This window comes from Castor canadensis, chromosome 1 (assembly GCF_047511655.1).
Source record: "Castor canadensis chromosome 1, mCasCan1.hap1v2, whole genome shotgun sequence".
NCBI classification, from domain to species: Eukaryota; Metazoa; Chordata; class Mammalia; order Rodentia; family Castoridae; genus Castor; species Castor canadensis.
In genome coordinates, this window is record NC_133386.1 from 204,887,391 (window position 1) to 204,904,540 (window position 17,150).

The following is a 17,150-nucleotide window of genomic DNA, read 5'->3' on the forward strand; positions in this document are numbered from 1 at the left end:
GCTCAGAGGCTGGGATACCCCATGTGCAGTGTCCTTCCTTTTTCCACTCTCCTTCCATACTGTAAGATTGTGGGGTGGCAGTGGCTTGGACTAGCCCTGACTCTGCAAAAGGACAGCCAAGGTGTGCAGTCCAGGGGAGAAGATGGGGAGAGGAGCAAAGGTAGTGTTCCAGTGAGGGCAGCCAGAGCCCGGGGGCCAAGCTAGGTCAAGGTGGTGGCTGTAGTAGACATTTCCAGAACCTGTTCTGCATTTTCAGCACAAGACGCATGGGGGTGGCTCAAGTGTAGAGCACCTTCATAGCAAGTGTGAGGCCCTGGGTTTAAGCCCTGGCGTGGCCAAAAAAATAGTATGGATGTGTGTAAGTCAAAGAATACTGAATGATGCCTGGGCTGCTGGGAGGAACCCAAACAGTGGGGGGTAAGGGGAGAGAATGCCAGGACCCTCAGTTCCTGAGATGGACACACACGAGCATTAGAAATTTGCTAGAATTTCCAGACATAGCTGTGACACAGGGGGCACATTCCACACCTGAGGTTCTGTTCCCCCACCTTCCTGCCATGCCCCCAGCCAGTGTGGAGCCCCTGAAGTCTGGCTGGCTCTCCAGTGGCCCCTTCCTTCACATGGAGGCTGCAGGGGCAAGTGTGGCCAGAGGGGTACCACCCCAATACACCCAGAGGGCAAGGCCTTCTGGTGTCCAGAAGAGGGCTGGGTACCTGACAGGAGGGGTACCTGACAGGAGAGTTCCCTGACACAGGGGGTGAGGCAGGGAGCCAGGCTGGGTGTCCTGCAGGGCTACTAGCATCTGGCTCAAGAGTACCTGGCAGAAGGACCTCCTTATTTTCCTGTTTTCAGATCTCAGGGTGACTTCCCAGGCATTGGTGGGAAATATGGAGGTGAACATTTTGTTTACCATGGTCATACAGCTCTGTGTTACTTGAAAGCCCAGTGAGTGACTCTTGTCCGGGATGGCATGTAACCAGGGGCCTGGGGTCACCTGAGTCCCTCCTCCCAGCTCCCTCCAGGTCCTTCCTTTCTTCATCTTTGTAGACCACAGGTCTGGGCTCGTGATCTCGTCCCCTCTTCCGTAAATCATCTTCCCAAGGGTCCTCCAGGCCATAGCCTGACCCATGCATAACAGACCCAGGCAGTCCAAGCCCTTCCCAGCTGCCTGCTGCTGTCAGGAGCCAGCTGAATTCCCCTCTGCCCCCCACTGTCAGTCAGTCCCCAGAATGTGCTGTGCCTACCCCAGCATCTCTCCTCAGTTCTGGGATCTGGCTTGGCCTGCCCTTCTGGCTGCCTGCTGCACTGCCCAAGGCCACTGGACCTGCACGGCGACTCTTCCCTGCCAGACCAAGTGAGGCAAAGGTACAAGAGTAGAAGCTTGTTGGAGCAGCTTTTGGTAACTCAGGGCTGGAACTCACTCCTCTTCCTGTCCATCTCACCCCAGTGCAAAGTGAGCCCAATCACTCCCTTAGCCCTGCGCTGAGAGTGCTCTTTGGTCTTCATTAGCTGCTGGCCCCCCGGATCATGCTCCTCACCCTTCCGGGGCTGCTTTCTCCTCCTAGTGGCGCCACTCAGATTTGCACTTACTCTGCCAAACAGAAACTCAGGCTCCTTGGGAAACACAAGTTTATTTTTACACGTCTTAAATACCAGCTTGGCAATCAGAGCAAACACGGAGCGATCTCAATGGTGTTAATCCGGAGGACGGTCTGGGGGGTCACGATAACTGAAAGAGAGAGCACGCTGTCACAGGTTCAGCCAGAGCTTACTGGCTGTGAACTAGCTGCGGTGAGGGCTCTGCCCAGACCGGCCTTGGTACCAGCTTGCCTTGGACAGCGTAGCCCTTGGCTCCGTCCTCTGTCCTGCATGGCTGTGTTTCTCGTGTTGTGCCTTGCTCGCTCTGAGGGCTGCATCAGCTGTTGCAGCTCCTCTGGCTGAAACACCAGAGGCCTCATGGCTGCATGCTCGCCTCTACGCTTGAGATCACACTTTGGTCCCTGAGCTCTGGAGGCGGGAAGGACCCATCTGCTCACTCCGAGGCCACCTGGGAGTGACAGATGGATAGGAGAGGCTGTGGCACTACTGTCTGGGGCACACATAACAATGCCCCCTGCTGGTCACCATGAGGCTGGTGTCCTGGGGAGGCTTCTGCCAGGGCAGGCCTCCTCTACCTGCTATGGACACCTGCTGCTCTGGGACCAATGCCAGGTATCTGACTGGAACACAGCAGGTAACTAGTGGTGAGTCAGGGTCTATGGGGAGAGCAAGGCCAAGCACATTGGCTTCCAGGCATATTCCCCTCCAGAATGGGTGGGGGAGGTGGTCAGCAGCAGCAGGCCTGAGACTTACTTTACTGAGACCCCATCTGCCCCACAGTTTGCTGTCCTGGATGTACCTGCCCCTCAGAGTAAGGCAGGGAAAGTGGATCTGCTCCAGGAGCCCGCTGCACCCCCTCCCACCCTCCTGCTCTCCAGATGGAAGCTGGTGTTCTCTGTCCTGTCCCTTATCACCACCAAACTCCTCCTGCACTGTGTACCAGGACATCCAGTGGTACATCCATGCCCAGGCACCAGCTCCCCCACTGAATGGAGGACCCCCTCCTCCCCAGCCCAGCCATCCGCCATCCTGGGTGACATCCCACTGTCCTGCCCTCCACCTACCCCGACCTTGGTCCATCTATTTCCCCCCTACCCATCATATGGCTTGTCTGTGCCCTCCACAGAGACATGCAGCACCCAGAGGGCGAAGCCGGCACCTGTGAACTAACCCCGACTCTTCTCAGCCTCACCCGGTGGCCCCACAGCCCCCATGTGGCACCTGCCAGAACCACCCCTGGGGCAGCTCCCAGCTGAGGCTCTGGTCCTGTCTGGCAGCCTTTGCTTTTCACCGTCTCTTGCTTTGCTTGCTCCCTCCCACAGGCAACTGGCGCTTCAGGCCTTACCCACTCTGAACATTTCTCTAGTGGCTGCCATCCTCCAGCCTCTCCCTAGGCAGCCTCCTGGGGAGCCCTGCCTCTCTTGTCTTCCTCCAGTCTTTGGATGAGCTCTTCCTCCAGCAAAAGCCCCCTACTCCTTAAACCTGCCCAGCCCAGTCCCAGCCCTGGCCTTAGACCCTTCTGGTCACCTCTCTTTAATGGCCTTCAGAACACTGCACTGACCGCCTCCGTCCTGCTGAGGCAGTTTCCCTTAAAAAGATTTAATGTGGCATCAGGAGGATGGAATAACACTCGGATGGCCTATGGGATGACCAACTAGAAACAAGATCACTGCACATTGTGCCACCTTCCACCTGTGCTCCTCTTTCTGCTCCCCCGCTGCCCTGCAAAGGCAGTCACGCCAGTGTGTCCTGGGTCCCAGGTCTCTTTAAAGCATTTCTGTTCCATTCTACCCATGACCGGGAGAGTGCCTGAGTGTCAGTCTCGCTTGGCAGCACTGTCCTATCAGGATTTGAGCCCAGCCCCGTGCTGAGGAGTGCAGTGCCACAAAATGCTCCACCCAGAGAGCTCTCTGTGCCTCTGTCTCCCATGGTGGATGTGCAAGCTGCTTCCAGATCTCCAGCATGACCCCAGATGCCACCAGCGTCCCTCACAGTCTCGTGGTACGTGTTATGCTGAGTCACAAGGGGGGTGAGAGTTCATGGCTACTGTGTGACTGGCTGGGTCACAGCTGGGCAGTGGGAGTTCCCTCAGGGGCTCCTCACCCTGCACAACCCTGGTGCACTTGTTAGGAATGCCTCTTCCTGGCTGGCCCCAGGAGCAGGACATAGGTGACAACCGCAGTGGTGGGACCATAGGATGCCAGGTACACCATGTCTGACTTACTTTTTTTCTTCTTGAAGTTTTTCCTTCTCTTAAATTTCATGTTGATTTTTGGCCAGGATTCTGTCTTTTCAATGACTGTGGCCTCGACTCGAACAAGGTCTTTACTAGAAGGAGGGAAAATGAGAGGCCGTGTTTGTGCCTTCATTAGTTCTCAATTTGACTTATACCTTAGTACAGATCCTAAAATGAGAATCCCAGGCTGGTGAAGTGGCTCAAGTGGTAGAGCACCTGCTTGGCAAGCATGAGGCCCTGAGTTCAAACCCCGGTGCCACCAAAAACCAAACCAAAAGAAAACAAACTAAAATGAGAATCCCCACAATGAAGCAGTGTCTCTTTTGCTGATTATGAGCTTTATACCCTCTCCGTAATCATCTTGAGAACTATAAAGAAGCAAAGCACAGAGAACACTTCTGTGGAGTGCGTCAGAAAAGTCCTGATGGACATACTGTAATGAATTGGCAGCAGAGCAATGGTGGGACGCAAACACCCATGATAGATACATGGACTTGTGTCGTGCTCAGGGGACAGAGCCTAGCACGGAACAGCTCCTTACCTGAGAAGTGGCTTGCCGAGGAGCGTGAAGTTGTCTGCCCCGACCAGCAGGACCTGAGAAAATGAGACAGGAGCATTTATCACTGATTCCTTCTGACAAAGTCCTACACCAGTCACTACGAACAGGAAGCGATGTGGACACACTGAAACTGAAAACACTGTGATTAGGACCGATCTGCTACCGACTAATTGTTCCTCTAGCACTGATGAGGAGGGGATACAGCCAGTAACGAGGGGGCTGTCTTGTGTGAATGCCCAGCCCCTTGGGCGCAGGCTGCATGAAATTCAATTGTTTGATGTCATGGTTACACGTTCAGATTAACTGTTAACCTTCTACCTAAGCTGATTAAGAACAACACACAGCAAGACTGTGGTGCCGTGATGTCTCTGGAAGCTCACAGTACTGAGGTTTTTGTTCACCTGCACTCTCAGTGCAGGCCCAGTTCCAAGCTGGGGACTACAGTGCTAGCTTGTGGGGGCAGATGGAAATGGATTTGCATCCCATGCGCAATAGGCTTTACATGTTGGGGGACTTTTTTTGGAGACAGGACCTCACTATGCAGTCCAGGCTGGGCCCAAACTCATGGCCCTCCTGCACTGGCCTCCCAAGTACCATGATTACAGGCGTGAGCCACCATGCCTGGCTAACTTAGCAAAATATATAATAATATCAACAAATAATGTACTTAATAATGACAAGAAAAATAAGTATTTTTAGAGTTAATTTCAGCATGACATGTTCTCTACTGTTGGATTTCCCATCTAATCTATGTTGACGGGCTTTCTGTGAATTTTTGGTTCATGTGAAAACATTTCAAAGTACAGTATCCTTGGGTTTTGCATCCACAAATTCAACCAACTATGGGTTGAAAATATTTGGGAAAAAATGTGAAAATGCATTGAACATGTAGACTTTTCTCATCATCGTTCTCTAAACAACACTGTGTGACAGCTACTTACACAGTGTTTCCACATGTGAGGTAAGTTAGGCATCTGGACACGGTTTAAAGTGCAGGGGAGGGTCTGTGTGGGTTATGTGCATACACCACGCCATTTCACGTAAGGGGCCTGAGGACCATGCATCTTTATGGGTGTCTACAGAGGAGTCCTGAAAGCTATTGCTTCTGAGATATCAAGAGATGGCCTGTAATGGCTTTCTTTCTCGTTTTTTTTTTTTTGCGGTACTGGGGCTTGAACTCAGGGCTTTTGCCCTGAGCCACTCCACCAGCCCTATTTTATTTATTTATTTATTTTTTGTGAAGGGTTTTTTGAGAAAAAGTGTCAAGAACTATTTGCCTGGGATGGTTTTGAACCATGATCCTCCTGATCTCTCTTTCCTGAGTAGCTAGGATTACAAGTGTGAACCACCAGCGCCCAGATGTAATGGCTTTTCGAAAGGCTATAGTTACACTGCAGTGTGTCCTACTTTATTTATTTACATTGTTTTTGGTGCTGGTGACTGGACCAGGGCCTCCCACATGCTAAGCACGTACTCTACCACTGAGTCCACCCCCAGCCTGAGCGCACGTGTTCTTTAATGTCTGAAATACATAAGGTTGGGGCTGGGGTGTAGCTCAGTGGTAGACTGTGCACTTAGTGTGCAGGAGGCCCTGGGTCCCTGGGTCCCATCTCAAGAACCACAATAAATGAGCAATGTGTCTGCGCTCACAAAGTCACAACCTCGTTTTAGGGGAAGAGAGCTTTGGGGGCTACTGGTTCATAGTTAGGTTTCTCACCTCAGGCTAAGAGAAACGGCCTCCACCAGACACCCCTGCACCGAGCTCCAGCAGTCTTCTATGGGACGCACTAATGAGGCGTGGGACAAACAATGGACTGCACTCTTGTCCTCAGAGAAGCTGCTGCTTCCCTGGGGGAGACTGACTGCTGGGCCAGGTCACCTCTCAGCTCTACCCCCACTGCAGCTTTGCTGGCCTTCAGCTCAGAGTGAGGAAACCTCTTCAGTGATGAAGTGGGAAACGAGGATTCCATCTGGTGACGGGTTCCTGAATTACAGGATACAGGACAGTCTCACCTTCTCCATTCGGATCCTCTCTCCGCACTTGATGTCCAGGTCATTTTCAATTAAAATCAGGTCTTCCGAGGTCACCTTCCACTGGTGGCTGGCGAAGTGCACGACAGCAAAGAGCCGGCCATACTGGCCTCTGGCGATCAGCTCATTCACCTTCCTCACGACATCTGGGGGGAAGCAGGCACAGTCACACAGCCTGGAGAGGTAGCAGCTCACCCTAGTCCTCCATCCAACTTCCCATGGCAGCTGATGTGGAGTGCCTGGTGTGGGGTTCTAGGGCTGATGTGATGGCTGGACCCTAGTTAGCAGAGCACACTGTAGGCTGTTGAGTCCAGCTCACCCATCCTATGCGCACAGGCACCAGGCACAGGGTCCGACTGCTGTTCCAGGAATGCTGGCACTGTGGCACATGGGATTTGGAGACGAGGTTCCCCAGACCCACAGAGGAGGGCCTCCTGTGGGTCTCTGCCTAACACACAGCAGGGCCTGGCTCCATTTCTAGAGTGCCACAGCTCTGGGGTGGGGCGGGACCTCCACCTTGTTTTTCCTGTTGGTTATTAAGACCAGTAGGCTGGAGAATGGGCAAACCCAGAGAAGTGAAGGGAGAGGCCTGTGCATCAAGTGCACCTGTGTTACATCCAGTGAGCTAGGTGGGTCTCACCTGCACTGTCCCTCACGTGGCTCCTTCTTTTTCTGCTGTCACTGCCCCAGCTCGGGCCACAGTTGCGTGTCATTCTCCACCCCCACCCTCCCTGCCCCACCTTTGCTCTGAACATGCACTCACTGAGCACAAACCCCTGGCCTGGGCTTGGCATACAGGAAAGACATGATAGCTCCTGGACGTGGAGTCAAGGCACAGGCTGCACCTGGCAGTGAGGCTAGAACTCTCAATGCACAGTTGGCCGCTGTACCCTTGGGTTCCACACCATGAATTCAATCTCAGGTAGAAAACATTCAGGAAAGAACTAGCATTTGTACTGAACACATACAGACTCTTTCCTTGTCATAATTCCCTAAACAAAATAGTGGAACAACTACTTAGTGGCACTCATGTTGGGCACAAAAGCAAGCTAGAGTTGGTTGAAAGCATATGGGAGGAGTGTGCAGTGTGTATGTAGATACTTCACTGTTTACAAAATGACCTTGGGCAAGCTTGGATTTTGGTATCTGCGGGAAGTTCTGCAACCAGTCTACAGACCCTGAGGGACAGCGCTATCTTGTACAGTCCCCGAAGCAGTATCACAAATACCAGCAGATCCCACTCAACAATGCGTGGATTTCTAGCTTCTGGAAAGCTCTTCCATGTGGTGGAAACTGGCCAGCCACACTGTCCCTCCTGATGTGGGCTCCATGTGGCCTCAATGCCTGATATCCTGGACATCCCTCCAGCACCAGGGTGGCACCAGCTTCAGTTCATCAGCTCAGTTCTTCTGCTATCGTTTCTTTTGTTTGTCGGATTTTTTGAGCCAAGGTTAGCCAGGCTGGCCTTGAACTCTTTTGTTTTTGGTGGTATTGGGGGTTGAACTCAGGGCCTTGTGCTTGTCAGGCAAGTGCTCTATCACCTGAGCCACTCCTCCAGCCTGAGAATTCTGTCCTTGAATCCCCATGTCCACCTACAATGGGAGACAGAGGTGGACCGCTCTCTTTCTCTTGCTTCACCTGTCTGCAACCCAACAGTGGCCTGAGGGCTTTTGTTCACTGAATGAGCCTCTTTAATTTTGGTGTTCATTGGCAAAAATGAACATGAGTGTTTACACTGTGCTGTGTCTCAGAGCACCCACAATGTGGAACCTGCTTGGTGGCTGACTGAAGTGGGCGCTCAGCACTTCCCTTTCCTTTTAACTCCCCACAAAGTCTTTACCTGCATGGTGTCTAGTCTCATCCACTGGGTCTGGCAAAACAACTTCTGGCCAAGGTGGTGAGTTCAGGGAGGTTTTAGGAACATATCTGTAACAAACATTTCATAAACATCACATGCACATACAAGACAGCTTAAACCCCCCGAAAAAACAGTTCTGTGAAGTGTCAGGAGGGACAAGGATCCATGTCCCTGACTCAGGCCTGTTCAACACTCCACTTCCCAGTCAAGGTGAGCTGTCCTCCCACATGGACAGCACCAGCCTGGATGCGTGCGCGCACTGTCTCTCTCTCTCTCTCTCTCTCTCTCTCTCTCTCTCTCTCTCTCACACACACACACACACACACACACACACACACACACATCTGCAGGCTTATTTTACCATTTTTACATTTATTTATGTGTGTATACATTGTTTGTGCCACCTTCCCCTGAGGGACTGGCTCTTTAGGACCACCCCCACCTTTGGTGTAACCCTAGGACAGAGGCTAATCAGACACTAAAGATGCTTGAGTTCTCAGCATTCAGTTCCACAGGGTGACCTGCAGGCTTCAAGCCAGGACCAGCCCACTGTGCCTGTCACTGGCACACAGGAGGGCTCTGCACAAGTCTGCACACAATGAATGGATGCTTCCTCAGCCTGCTGGGCTTGGAGCCCCCTGGGAACATGAACTCATGGCAATGACCTTGAGGGGTGAGGAACAGCTGTTCTTTAAAAGCCTCTGTGCCGTGTGACATTTGGCCTCCTTGGCTGTGCATGACAGGCCAGATGAAGACCAATGGAGGCTGGCAGGAAGGTGGGGAAAGGGGAGAACAGGCCCATCTAGAACAATGGGGTCTCTTCCTGTTCTCAGACCCAGTACTTCCACCTCTCCTTTTGAGAGTCAGAGGCGCTGAGTCTCCTGCTGCGGAGGAAGCTGGTGCCACAGCAGCAGCTGTCAGCAGCAATTTTAAAAAATATTATTCATTTATTCACATAAGCAGCAATTTTTGACTGCAGCTATATGCCAGGTGCCACAGATGGAACCCAAAGCCTCACCCACACTGGGCAAGCGCTCTACCACTCTGAGCCATGCAGGGCCCTGGCTCAGAGCTCTTTAAATGTCTGCCTTTGCTGAATTCTGGCAGACTTGCATGGATCAGTGCTGACATGACCTCCACCCAAGAAGGCCAGTGCCTTGCAGGCTGTCCCTGGCTGCTGGACTTGGGCTGGCATTGAACCCTTGACCTCCTTATGGGTATTCCCGTTTCCGCCCTGCTGCTACTGCTTACTCCTACTGAGGACTGTGACTGTCCAATTTGCTTTCTGCAGTTCACATTAATTAGAATGTTTTGTAAGTGTCACATTTTAATAAGGACTATGCTTTTCTAAATGATGCAAGTGCTCTTCCTAGAGATTCTGACACAGCCTCTCACGAGCCAAGCTTCCTGGTCATAAATCTTGCTTCGTGACAACAGCCAGCAAGGGAGGCCTAAACACTTCTGTCCCTGGCCTTCACAGCTCTGTCTCTATTTAAAGGTCTGAGAAGCCTGTCAAAAGTTTAAACATTCTCAAAAACCCAACATAAGAAGTCTGAACTTGAGAAGGAGGAAAGGAAGCCACCAGACCCACGTTTTGATATTACCTTTGTGGAAACGGTGCACTCTGTGAACTGAACCTTTGAGCAGCAGGCCAGACGGAGGCTGAGGGAACAGAAAACAGTCATCACTGCCACAAAATGCATGGGTCTGCTCTGGGGTCTGGTTTAGCCCATCACATCTCAACTTATCTCTGAAAACACCTAGGCTAACAAAACAAAACAAAACAAAACCCCCTGTGGCTCCTGGTTACCCAGACATCTCTGGGTACACCACCACACGATCAGAGCCACCCACCCATTTGGGCCTTCCCTGACCACCAAGCACCTGTCAGGTTCTGACCCTGTTCTGTGCCCATGTGACAGTGACCTGCAAGACAGTCAGAGAGCCCTGCCTTCTGTCTTCTTTCTGTGTTGTTCCTACATATGAGCTGGTCTATGTGGCCACCAGCTTGTGGTAGAAGTGACGGTACCTCGCTTCCAAGCCTAGGCTCCCAAAATTTGGGATTTGCATCCACATTGGATGCAGCTCTCTGACCTCTGATGGGCACATATGGTTAGGAGTTAGACCTGGCCTTTGGCCAGAACTTACAGGAATGAGCCTGCCAGTGGGTTCTCAAGCTCCCATGGAGCCGTGCAGTGACTGCAGCCTAGCTGACCAGCCTGACTGCAATCTAAGGAGAGACTGAGCCAGAACCAGCCAGCTGCTCCTGTATTCCTGACCCTCAGAAACAGTGAGGGAAGGAATGTGGTTTTTGGCTTGTTTTTCTGAGACAGGGTCTCACTATGTAGCCTGGACTGGCCTGGAACTCTGGATCCTCCTGCTTCTGCCTCTAAGTGCTGGGACCATAGCTGTGTGCCACCATACCCAGCCATCAAATAGGTTTATGCTGGTGACTCCCAAGTTTATTGTCTAGACTGCACAGCCTAGACTCCACTCCTGGCCCTGCCATCCGTCTATGTACCACAGCATGTCTGACGGGCACCATAAGAATAACAGAGGCCCTGATTCCCTGTCTTCTTCTCCCACTCCTTCCCATTGCACACCATGGCAAACCATCCTGCCAGCTGAGGCCCCAAACCCCAGTCATTTTGACCTTCTGTCTCACCTCTCAGTCAACCTATCAGCAAGCCTGCTGGCTCATGATGGAGGGAGACAAGTGAAGAGTAGTCAATGTGTTCCTTGCATGGGTTATGGTCAGCACCCTGCTCTCACCCTGGGTTCCCTCTGGTAGCATGGTGGTCAGATCATGCAGCCCTCTCAGTAGGAATAACAAGTCCTTCCTTGCAGTGCCTGAAGGGCAGGGCTGTTTGATGGTCTCTTTGAATCCATCTCTCCTGCCCTTCCCTGTTCACCTGCATCTGCCACGCTGGCTTTCTTGCTATTGTGGAACACACCAGGCACATGCCCAGCTTGGAGTCTTGCCCTTGGCTGGAACATTTCGCTCCCCAACCTCACCAGGAACCCACAAGGCTGACTTCCTAGCTTTCTTCAGAAAGCAGATTTACTACATTCTGTGTGTCTATGATGACATGTCATTATCATCCAAGGCCCACAGTCTGCATTAGAGCCACTCTTGGGGCTGATATTCTGCGGATCTGGGCACAGGTATGGCGCCATGTCTCGGCTGTCACTGATGTTTTTACTAATCCCAAAGGGTACGCAGCTTTCCCTTAGAACGTGCATTTAGGTTTTCTCCAGGTCATTTCCTGGCTTGATAGCTCATCCCTTTTTAGAATGGATAATATTCCGCTGTACGGGTGTGCTACTTAATTTAACCACCCGCTTCCTGAAAGGCAGCTGTATCGCTTCCAAATTTTTGTGGTGATGGATAGACTTGTTATAAACACCTGTTCAGGGTTTTGTGTGGACCTAAGTTTCCAGCACCTTCGGGTGTATCTCAAGGGGCCTCAGTTTGCTGCTCTGTGTATGGGTCCTGTAAAGAGGCTGCAGGGCCATCCTCAGTATTTAAGCTTATACGTGAAGGATCCAGGGTCTGAACCCTCACCTCCAGGTCCCGCGCAACCTTCACCACGCATGCGATCGACACACAAGACACCAAGCTGGACCCCTCGCCTCGCCTTTTCCCTTCACCCGGTCGCCCTGGTCTCACCGGCTCCGGACCCCGAAGCTGCCAGGATACTGCGGCTGCACGCACACACTAGCCGCCCCAAGGAGCCCACCAAGGCCGAAGCCGCCCAGGCCGTCGCCATGCTTCCTGCAGCCGCGACCGGAAGCGGAAGCGGAAGCGGCGCGAACTTCGTGCGTCGACGCACGAGCCCGGCCAGAAACACGAGTCCGGCGGGGACACCGGCCCGGCGTGACAGCGGGCCTAGGTCTGCAGCCGCGATGGCTTCGGCGACTGTGGAGACCTTCGTGACCAAACAGTTGCAGCTGCTGGAGCTCGAGAGGGACGCGGAGGTGCAGGAGCGCAGGTACGAGCGGGCGCCGGTCCCTCGGGAGGCTCGGCTGACAGCCTGGCGGGGCGTCCTTTCCCGACCCCGCGTCCGGTTCCTGCTCGGTCACCTGGTCGCCTCCGGGCAGCCGGTTCCGTTGGGGCCCCGATACTTCCCTGTGGGCGTACGGTCCTCGGTGCTGTTTGGTCCCGCTCCGCCCCGCGGGCCCGGCGAGACGGGCGGGGTGCGGGGTCCGCCCGTGGTCAGGCCGAGTGGACAGGGACCCAGGGCAGAGCGCCGTCCCCCGAGGTCAGGGTGGCCTCTCGCAGAAGAAAAGTGGGGGCCTAGCTTGTGAGGGGGTCAAGACGTTCTCAAAGGAGATGTGGGAGCCGGCAGAGACCCGGATTGCAAATGGAGAAAACACGTGCCAGGATGGGGACGGGTTAGCAGGCATCCATCCACTGACGCCCCGTGCCATCCCCACAAAGTAGGCCTCTGTCACTGTCATTTCCGTCCAAGGAGAGGCGGAGACAGGTGAAGTGGGTGGCCTGTTAAGGTCAGGCCGTGGCTGTTTGAGGGTTGGATGGGCTTATCGCAGTCACCCCGACTTAGCAGAATCCCAGCTCCTCCTCTATGGTGGTGGGACTTTGGAGCCATGGCTCTGACCTGTCTGGCACAGACAGCCAGGGGTGGGGCTGAGAGGGCCCAGTGCCCATGCTGAGCAGCTGACTCTATGTACTGTTGCAGAGCATGCCCCAGATTTTGAGGCCAAGCCAGGGAGGTGACCACATGGCACCCTCAGGTGGCAGTGCTGCCCTGGGACAGGAGAGCCCAGAGGCAAGGCTGTTAGGAGGCTCTGCTTAGTCCAAGTGAATGGTGATATGGCCTTGAATCTGGGCTGGGCATTGAGTGTGAGAGACTGGGGTGCCAAGATTTTGTTTTGGGTAACTGGAAGGAGGGTCAGGGTCTGGCAGGAACTGCTCCAGGGACTGTGGGAAGAGCAGGTTTGGGAATGGAGCATATTTCAAGACCCCCATGGGGCATATTTACCACCTGTGCCCAGATTTGTCTTCCTTTCCCTCTTTTCTTGTGTGGCAGAAGTAGAACCTGGTCAAGGTACAAATCCTGAAGCATGGTACTGGGTGTCTTCCAGGTTCTGGCAGGAGAACAGCTCTCTGAAGGAACTCCAGAGCCAGGGTGTGTGTTTGCTGAAGCTGCAGGTATCCAGCCAGTGCACGGGGCTGTGTGGACAGCTTGTGGTCACCTTCGAGCCTGGCCGATGTGGCTCTGCACCAGTCCTTCCCAGTAACAGCTTCACTTCTGGTATGTGGATGAGTGATGCGGGTAGGCCGTGAGCACTGCTGGTGTTCAGGCTGCAGCTTGTGCTCCCAGACTGGACGGCAGGCCTCGCTGGGCAGCAAGGCATTGTGTTGTCTGTATCAGCACTGCACAAAATGGAGCCACTAGCCACACATAGTTTTTAGAACACTTGACTCACACCTAATGATTGCTACAAGGCTAAACTACATACCAGGTCTCCAAGATTTAGTTAAAAAGTAGTTGGGAATAGCTAAGGAGTAATTTTTTTTGAATATTGATATTGAAATGATCATATTTTTCATGTATTCGGTTAGGTAAAATTATTATTAAAAGCAATTACATGATTCTTTTAAATTTTTTAATATGGGTGTCAGAGAAATTTAAAATCACATAGGCCTTTCATTACATTTCTATAGAATAAGCAGCGGAATGGGTACAGATTGCTGAATGTGTGGTGTGCGTGGCTCTAGAGTGCCAAGTATCTCTCACCCTTTGATTAAGCATGTGCCAGCCCTGCCAGAAGGGTAGGACAGCTTATTTTTTGGGGTGCTAGGGACAGAAGCCAGGGCCTTGAGCTTGCTGGGCAAGTCCTCTACCACTGAGCCACACTGTAGGCCAGATGAAGAGTCTAGACTGCAAACCGGGAGTGCTGTGAAGACACCAGCCCTGGAAACCCAGAGACAGCAGTGTTGTCGGTGCTGTGCTTTTCCCTGTGAAGGTCTCTGCCTTGCTTTGATGGTGACAGAGTTTTTGATTTTATATCGTAATTTCAGACTCTTGCCCCAGCAGTTGCTGGAGTCTTGGCTGGATTTGTAGAAGATGAGATGAGGGGAGCAGGGAAGGCAGTGAGGGAGTCAGACCCGGGCACAGCTTGACATCTTGACAATTTTTTTGGTGGTCCTGCAGTTTGAATTCAGGGCCTTGCACTTGCTAGGAGGAGCTCTGCCACTTGATCCGTGCCCCCAGCCCTTTTGCTTTAGTTTTTTCTTTTTTGGATAGGGGCTCACATTTTTGCCTGGAGCCAGCTTGGACTACTATCCTTCTATGCCTTCTGAGTAGCCTGGATTACAAGCACGAACCACCATGCCCTTCCCCCTTGATCTTCTTGTTATGTGAGCTGGAGTCAGCACCTCTTCTCCAAAGACAGGGAGCAGTGGTACCTATGGCATTGCTGTCACATCAGGAGTAAGTAAGCAGGACTGAGTGTGTGTGAGGTGGCTGGTGAGTGCTAAAACCTCAGGGTAAAGCTACACATCCACTCAGTGAGTGTTGTGGAGCAATTCACCTGTGAGATCACGGCATGCTTAGTCAGCAGGAAGTCAGCAGAGGCAGGCTTTGAGTGGAAAAGCAGCTGAAATGGTGGTGGGTGGACACAGCAGTTGAGCATACCCAGGGCAGGTTATTTGTCCACCTTCCAGAGAGCAGTCTCAAATCTCAGTGGTTCAGAATGCAGGGCGGGGTGGGTGGGGTGAGGGACAATGGCAGTAGGAAGGGGATCCTTTGTGGCAGCATGTGGCCGTCTGGTCCCTGCCACAGAGCCCAGCCTCCACCCCCAAGGAGCATTGTCTTTATAAAGTTAGGGAAGGAGACAGGTGAGATCAAAGGTGCAGATGGGGCTCACTGTATATAGATTTCAGATAAGGGGTGTGAACAATTGGGTGGCTGCCTTTTATCTGAGTTGATTTTGCTTCCCTCAGAACTGCCTCTGTTCCAGGTGACCAAAACCTGCACAGACTGGCCTGAGCCAGAAAGGGCAGTGGCACTGTTTGTGGCTGCAGGGCTCAGGGAGGGCACTAGGACTTAGTTTATACCGTTTTGTGGCTCTGCCCTATTCTGGGCCAGTTTCCTCCTCAGCACCGTGTCAGAGCAGTTCTTGCCTTGTGCCCTTTCAGACTTCCAGTCTAGTTTGAGAGGGTGAGAGGTTCCATTCAGGTGCCAGGCACAAGTCTCACTGCATTGCTGAGCCCTCACTGTGGGGGTGTGAGATAAGGAACCTCCTCAGACTCACCTGATGGGTGGGTGACATGAGCCACAATCACAGGCAGAGGGGAAAACGCACTGCCCCTCCTACACCTGTGTGCTGCTTCTGCCTGCAGAGCGCTCCTCCCCGTGTGCATCTGCCTCGCTTTACCCAGTGTCCACCCTGCTGGCCATACTGCCAGCTTATACTCTTTCTAGAATAGCCCCGCCCCTCTGTCCGTTCCTGTGCTTTGCTGTCCCTTATCACCTGGCACTGACACGGGGCAGGTGGTTGGCCTTACTTCTCCCCTCCTAATGTGAGGTTTTTACTGTAATCTTAAGGCTTGCATTGATGGTCCTGCTTGTTTGGAACAATTCGTTGAGGTCAGATACATTTCCACATGATTCAGGTGTTGGTTCAACATTGGTTTTTTTACTGCTACTGATTTCACTTAGTAAAGTATGAAAGATGGGCTGAGGATGTAGCTGAGTGGTAGAACACTTGCCTTGCATGGGGGGAGGCCCTGGGTTCCATCCCCAGCATTGAAAAAAAGAAAGTAACAAAAATGTAATATTGTAATATACCAGAATTTATTTCCTACAGTAATATTTGGGTTTTTTTGTTTTCAGTGTTTTATGCAACTGAGCTTTGGGTTTTGCAGGTGACATCGTGGGTCTATATGATAACGCTGCTAATGAAGGTGGTCAGTTGGCCTCGGGGATCCTGACCCGCATCACCCAGAGGTCAGTCACAGTGGCCTTTGATGAATCCCATGATTTCCAGTTGAGCCTGAACCGAGAGAATTCCTACAGACTGTTAAAGCTTGCCAATGACGTCACTTATAAGCGAATGAAAAAGTAAGTGTGTGGCTGGAAGCCTGCTGGTCTTAAATTTTCCCTCTGCTGGGTGGAGAGCGACCCCATGTGGTCAGGACCTGTGTGCGCCCTCCGTGAGGTGGCGGGCTGACCTGCTGGCTGCCGAGCTCCTCACTTGGGCTCTCATCCTTGCAGGGCTCTGATTACCCTGAAGAAGCACCACGTCGGGCCTGCGTCCTCGCTCATTGAGGTCCTGTTTGGTGGATCTGCCCCAAGTCCTGCCCGTGACACATGTGAGAATTTGTCTTTTTGGTTTCGAATTTACATTGCTGCTGAAATCAAGGACAGTGCGACATGGGGCAGCTTTGGCGAGTTTGAGAATGCACATTTGGGAGACCTTTACCTTAACATCTTCAGCCATGTTTCTGTGAATGACTGGCATGAACAAGGCCATCATCTCTGCACTCGGCGCTGAAGAAGCAGTTCATTTCACTGAGTTTTTAAATAATGTTTTCTTTCCTGTCTTCTTTCTTTCTGTGCTGGGGTTAACCCAGGGCTTGCATGGAAGCGCTCTACCACTTGAACTATGTCCCTGGTCCTTTTGTTTTTTATTTGTTTCTTTTATTTCTTAATTTTTTTGATACTGGAGTTTGAACTCAGGGTCTCACTCTTGCAAAACAGTCCCTCTATTGCTTGCACCACATCACTAGTCCATTTTGGTCGGGATATTTTGGACTATTTGCCCGGTCTGGCCCAAACCTTGATCCTTCTGATCTCAGCCTCCCAAGTAACTAGGATTACAGGTGTGAGTGACAGTGC

General features: G+C 52.3%; 2 protein-coding genes across 5 annotated transcripts in view; one reads left to right on the top strand and one right to left on the bottom strand.

The window, feature by feature from the left end:
- Positions 1-1,612: 1,612 nt before the first annotated feature.
- On the bottom strand, positions 1,613-12,111 carry Mrpl21 (mitochondrial ribosomal protein L21). Of its 3 annotated transcripts, none has more exons than XM_074050680.1 (8): positions 11,954-12,111; positions 9,888-9,945; positions 8,266-8,351; positions 6,408-6,571; positions 4,377-4,429; positions 3,824-3,927; positions 1,831-2,047; positions 1,613-1,729 (listed from the first exon to the last, which is right to left on the bottom strand). In XM_074050680.1, the coding sequence occupies exons 1-8, from the start codon at positions 12,051-12,053 to the stop codon at positions 1,696-1,698; spliced, it is 816 nt and encodes a 271-aa protein (XP_073906781.1). In that variant the 5' UTR covers positions 12,054-12,111; the 3' UTR covers positions 1,613-1,695. The 3 variants fall into 3 exon arrangements, with proteins under 3 accessions (XP_073906781.1, XP_020040572.2, XP_020040573.2); XM_020184983.2 differs by having other exon boundaries at positions 11,849-12,091; XM_020184984.2 differs by lacking the exon at positions 1,831-2,047.
- Positions 12,112-12,119: 8 nt separating this feature from the next.
- Positions 12,120-17,150, top strand: part of Ighmbp2 (immunoglobulin mu DNA binding protein 2) — a 28,458-nt gene continuing 23,427 nt past the window's right edge. The window contains exons 1-5 of one of the 2 annotated variants that reach the window (XM_074050674.1): positions 12,364-12,770; positions 13,390-13,559; positions 14,556-14,741; positions 16,178-16,373; positions 16,527-16,624. In XM_074050674.1, the coding sequence (XP_073906775.1) occupies positions 16,366-16,373; positions 16,527-16,624 (106 nt within the window). In that variant the 5' untranslated portion in view covers positions 12,364-12,770; positions 13,390-13,559; positions 14,556-14,741; positions 16,178-16,365. Of the gene's footprint in view, positions 12,276-12,363; positions 12,771-13,389; positions 13,560-14,555; positions 14,742-16,177; positions 16,374-16,526; positions 16,625-17,150 lie in introns of those variants that run through there. The other variant, XM_020184978.2, reaches the window with a different exon arrangement.

Coding starts and splice junctions, on each gene's coding strand:
- Mrpl21 (XM_074050680.1), bottom strand. CDS start 12,053: ATGGCGACGGCCTGGGCGGCTTCGGCCTTGGTGGGCTCCTTGGGGCGG. Junction 6,572..8,265: donor TGAGACTAGACACCATGCAG/GTAAAGACTTTG, acceptor GCTTCCCCCCAG/ATGTCGTGAGGAAGGTGAAT. Junction 4,430..6,407: donor AGAGGATCCGAATGGAGAAG/GTGAGACTGTCC, acceptor TCATTTTCTCAG/GTCCTGCTGGTCGGGGCAGA.